The sequence below is a fragment of the Sinocyclocheilus rhinocerous genome, unplaced genomic scaffold (assembly GCF_001515625.1).
Source record: "Sinocyclocheilus rhinocerous isolate Xijiao unplaced genomic scaffold, SAMN03320098_v1.1 scaffold1598, whole genome shotgun sequence".
Lineage (NCBI taxonomy): Eukaryota > Metazoa > Chordata > Actinopteri > Cypriniformes > Cyprinidae > Sinocyclocheilus > Sinocyclocheilus rhinocerous.
The window spans coordinates 313,080-318,221 of record NW_015661398.1 but is presented as its reverse complement, the minus strand read 5'-3'; the positions used below and the strand labels follow the sequence as shown (position 1 = coordinate 318,221).

At 35.0% G+C, this 5,142-nt stretch overlaps 1 protein-coding gene across 1 annotated transcript in view; it reads left to right on the top strand.

Annotated features, from left to right (window-relative positions):
- The window catches only part of LOC107726316 (midasin-like), a 20,522-nt gene extending 17,297 nt beyond the window's left edge, over positions 1–3,225 (top strand). The window contains exon 13 of the mRNA XM_016535859.1: positions 1,560–3,225. Coding sequence (XP_016391345.1) covers positions 1,560–3,225 — 1,666 coding nt within the window. The remainder of the gene's footprint in view (positions 1–1,559) is intronic.
- The last annotated feature ends 1,917 nt before the right edge of the window (positions 3,226–5,142 follow it).

Genomic DNA, 5,142 nt, shown 5'->3' with positions numbered 1-5,142 from the left:
CCCTGCTCTGCACACACTCTGCATCTCTCTCTCTCTCATTCAGCTAAGCTCCAACAATGAAATGTTCCAATTATACACTTATTTTCACATAGCTATGAGAAGCGTTTAAACATGGACGTGCGTGCAGTTGCCGTACTGTATTAAAGCTTTTTTCAGGATAAAACCGTATATTAAAAGCTAACAGAAGCACATTTACAAATAACAGCGTATCTAAAAGTATGAGACAACAACAAACTAAAATCTTAGGCCTACCATTAAAAGCCGTGCTTGCACAGGTTCTGCGCGATCCTCTTCAATAATATCCTCTGCGTCTCAACCGGGTTCAAACTGATAAGCACAATAGAGGACGCCATTGTTTACAATACAACCGGAGCACATGCCGCTATGTTGAGGGGCAGGACATTTAGACGCGCGCTAGAGGCGGTTTAGCCAATCACAACACACCGGGCTAGCTAACCAATCAGAGCCTATCGCCTATTTCTGAGGGAGGGGCTTCATAAAAGAAGTAAATGATCAGCCCGTTTCTCAGAGAAGGGACAGAGCGGTGTGGAATAAAGGTAAATTATGTGAAAAATAATGCGTTTTTTAACAAACTAAGCATTAACACATGTTAGACTGCACCCCATAAACACAATCAACCCTAGAAAAAAACCAGTCAACCACCCCTTTAATTGATGTAGAAATAACGAAGGAATAGCCCATGCTTGTCCATGAAACAGCTTTTGAGTCAATTGTCCAATTACTTCTGGTCCCTTGAAGAAGGGGGGAGGTACATATTAAAGAACTGTAATTCCTTAACCTTTCCTCCAATTTTGATGAGAATACCCTCAAATTAAAGCTTAAGCCCATGTTCATTATATAACTGTAACTTGAATATTTTTTTGAATATTGTGCCTGTGTCCAAATATGTATGGACCTGACTATATATATATATATACATACATATATATATACTCTTACATTAATATTTACATTAATTACAACTATTTACATTAATTTATTAATTTAATATAATTAATAATAATAATAATAAATTAAATAATTATTAATTAAATATATATCACACAAAAATAGCACACACAAATATTGGTTCAATTCTGATTAGGGTTGCAAAAAGGTGGAAAATTTCCAGTAAATTTCGGAAATATTCCAGAAATTTTGGAAATTTTCCAGGATTTTTTTTGTAATATTCCAGGGATTTTTGGAAAGTTTCCGGATATTTACCGGAAATTTCCCACCCCTTTGCAACGCTAATTCTGATTAATTTAATTATCAATAATTCATTATTTTCTAAACACATTTTTGAATCATTTAATTAACAGCCTGAAAATCTTCCCAGTATTAATAAAAACTTCTTTTATCATGCATTTATGGTTGTTTTTGTAGCTTGATGGCTGTCACCGGTATGCTTTGTTTTTATGGAAAGCATAAACCTGAACAATCTAATTCTCCTCTACTAGCTTACATTTGTGTTTCAAGGCAGAAAGAGAATAATATGGGTTTGCAACAACACAAACTGTCTAGTGTTTGTGTAATATTTGACTTTTGTATGTGTACAGAGAAGATGATCCAGAGAGTGAAGCCAGTGAAGAAGACACTTATTTTGGACCAGACTCGATTCCTTCTTCACCAGAACCCGACCAAACTGAGACCGACAGCACCAGCGTTCCTGAGCCCATCCCAGCACTGTCTCCAGCTGAAGATGCTCAGCAGGTGCTGGATGCTGACGGTTGCCATGGTAACAGTGAGGTAACCATCACCGCTGAGCTCACGGATGCAGACCGCGTCTCGCTGACTCCTCAAGACCAACCGCCAGAGGAACAAACACTGATTATCCACCAAACAAAGACCGAAGAGGGTCAAACGGAGGAGGATGAGAAGACTGAAGAAACTATGAAAGTTGTGAGGAATATGGAGGAAAATGAAGGAGAAGAGTGTGAGGACAGCAACAAAACAGATGCAGGTGAAGGAAAGTGTGAAGATGTTGAGGAAGATGCAAAAGCTGGATCTGTAGAGGAATGTAGTGATGGGAACGGAGAACAAAAACAAGTGAACACGACTGAAAGAAAAGAAGATTTAGATGAAAATAGTGGAGATTGTGAGGAAAATGCAAAAGATGGACCTAAAGAAGAAGCCAAAAGACACGATTTAGAGAAAAACAGTGGAGAATGTGAAGAAGGAGATGAAGAACACGCAAAAGAAGAAGAACAAGAAGCTAAAAGACAAGAAGATTTAGAAGAAAATAGTGGAGAATCTGAGAGGGTAGATGAGGAACTTACAAAAGAAGGAGAACAAGACAAAAACAAAGCTGAAAGACAAGAAGATTTAGAGGAAAATAGTGGAGAATGTGAGGAAAATGCAAATGATGGACCTAAAGAAGAAGCCAAAAGACAAGATTTAGAGAAAAACAGTGGAGAATGTGAAGAAGGAGATGAAGAACACGCAAAAGAAGAAGAACAAGACGCTAAAAATTCAAAAGAGAATAATGGAGAATCTGAGAGTGTAGATGAGGCGCATTCAAAAGAAGGAGAACAAGACCAAAACAAAGCTGAAAGACAAGAAGATTTAAAGGGAAATAGTGCAGAATGTGAAGAAGGAGATGAAGAACATGCAAAAGAAGAAGAACAAGAAGATTTCGAGGAAAATAGTGAAGAAAATGCAAAAGATGGATCAAAAGAAGAAGCCAAACAAGATTTAGAGAAAAACAGTGGAGAATGTGAAGAAATAGATGAGGAACATGCAAAAGAAGAAGAACAAGAAGCTAAAAATGTAAAGGAAAATAGTGAAGAATCTGAGAGTGTAGATGAGGAGCATACAAAAGAAGGAGAACAAGACCAAAACAAAGCTGAAAGACAGGAAGATTTAGATGAAAGCCGTGAAGGAAACTCTGAGGAGGACGTGAACGTAAAAACAGAAAGTTCTGTTGAGGGAGATCTTTCTCCTGAAGGTGGAGATGATCCGGAGAAGTCCACACTCGTGCAGCGTCCAGACGAGATGCAACACGAACAAACAGAAAGCAAAGAGGCGCCTCGCAAACGTTCTCCACGCAAAGCTGCGAATGCCACGAAAGCGGTTCCTGCCGTCCCTCCCAAACCTCAGACCTCCAAACTCACGGCGTTCACGCTCAGAAAACAGCTTCAGCACCGACAACACGACGATAAAGAGGCGCAGGCAACCGACCAAGAACATGGAGCGGAAACTAAAACGCCACCATTTATATTTTGAATAAATGCTGTTCTTTTTAACTTTTTATTCATCTGTGAATCCTGAAAAAGTATCACAGTTTTCAAAAAAATATTTGGCAGCACAGCTGTTGATAATTCTAATAAATCAGCATATTAGAATGATTTCTGAAGATCATGTGACACTTTATACTGGAGTAATGGCTGATGGAAATTCAGCTTTGCATCACAGAAATAAATTATATTTTAAAGGATATTAAAATAGAAACCATTATTTTATATTGTAATAACATTTTGCAAGATTACTGTATTTTTCTGTATTTTTGATCAAATAAATGCAGCCTTGATGAGCAGAAGAGACTTCTTTAAAACACATTACAAGTCTTACTGATCCCAAACTTTTGACCGGCAGTGTATATATTGGGGTTGTATAGTGACGAAGTGCATCTCAAATCATTTAATAAATATTTTTATCATTTATATCTTAATATTCATACAAAATAAAATGGTTGTTTACAAATCAGCCACTCTATAAATATAAACTAGTTTTTAAACCAATAATCATTCATTCATTTCCAGACTGGTTTTCTGCTTTAATCATTGTGTTGCATCGCACATCCAAATGCATTCAAACACTCAGGAACAAATGCATAAGAAGCCAAACACATCTGCTTAATTAAGACAGTCAGACAATCTGTATATGATGTTTTATGTATTTTAATCTCTGTATACATTCAGAACGTTCTATGCATTTCATTTGAATAAATTAGTATTTTCATTATAAATATCTCCCGTGTGTATATGCTGTACACTTTTGCTTATTATTATTATTTACTTATTCCCCAGATATATATATATATGTCAAGCACTCAGGATTTTATTTTTAACACAAGAGGCATTTGTAGTTTGAATGTGCGAGGCTCAGAGTTCAATATCGCAAACTGCTAATTGTTATCATATTATTTTAATTGCTTGTCATAAGCACACGGCTTTGTAGCACAAATAGTGGCCACACTTTAGTTTGTGGACAAGTTGTCACTATATTATCTAACTGTTAGCTACAACTTTTGCCTCAATAAACCCCTAATCTGCTGCTTATTAATAGTTAGTTAGTTTAGGTATTGGGTTTAAGGATTAAGGGATCTAAAATATGGTGATGCAGAATAAAGCATGCTTTATAAGTACTAATAAACAGCCAATATGCATGCTAATAACTAGTTAATAGTGAGAATTGGACCCTAAATTAAAGTGGTATCTCTTTTCTGTAATGCATTGTCCAACTTCATTATGTTCATTAAAAACGATTCTATAATTTAATGTAGAAAAAATAAACCACATAAAATCAAAAAGTATAGGCTCTAAGAAATAATGTTAGTGATGGAGGTCTTGGGGTTGTTGACTTTATTCAACCATATTATAAAAGTAAGCCTGCAAAACTACCCACTAAATAAGCAGAAATTTCACCAACCCTTACGGTCTTTACCAACATAATTATTTTTTTGAATAATCAAAATATTATTAACAGAAATAAATCATTGTGTTTTGAGATATGGTATTTAAATCATATTTTGGGGCTTCATTAAAACTAAAAGATTACAATATTACCAGTGCTATTTATTATTATTATTATTATTATTAAAGGAGAGTGAACCTATAACAACCTGAAAAAAAGAGAATATTTTGTTAAAGCTTTTTGGAACGAGAAAAACTAATGTCAGAATAAACACATTTAATATTATTTTTCTTTATCACAACTCAAATTCTTGAATTCAATACATTGTTCATTTATTTATTATTCTGGTTAATTTCTTTATTCAAAAATGTACATTTTTGGGTAAGGATAATTTTTTCTAGACTACAATTTGGTTTGTCTTTGATGGGCATGAAAAGTAAATTACTTTGAATATTTAACCTAATGTTTCTTTTCTCTGGCTTTTGGTTTTTTACCACTTTTTTTATC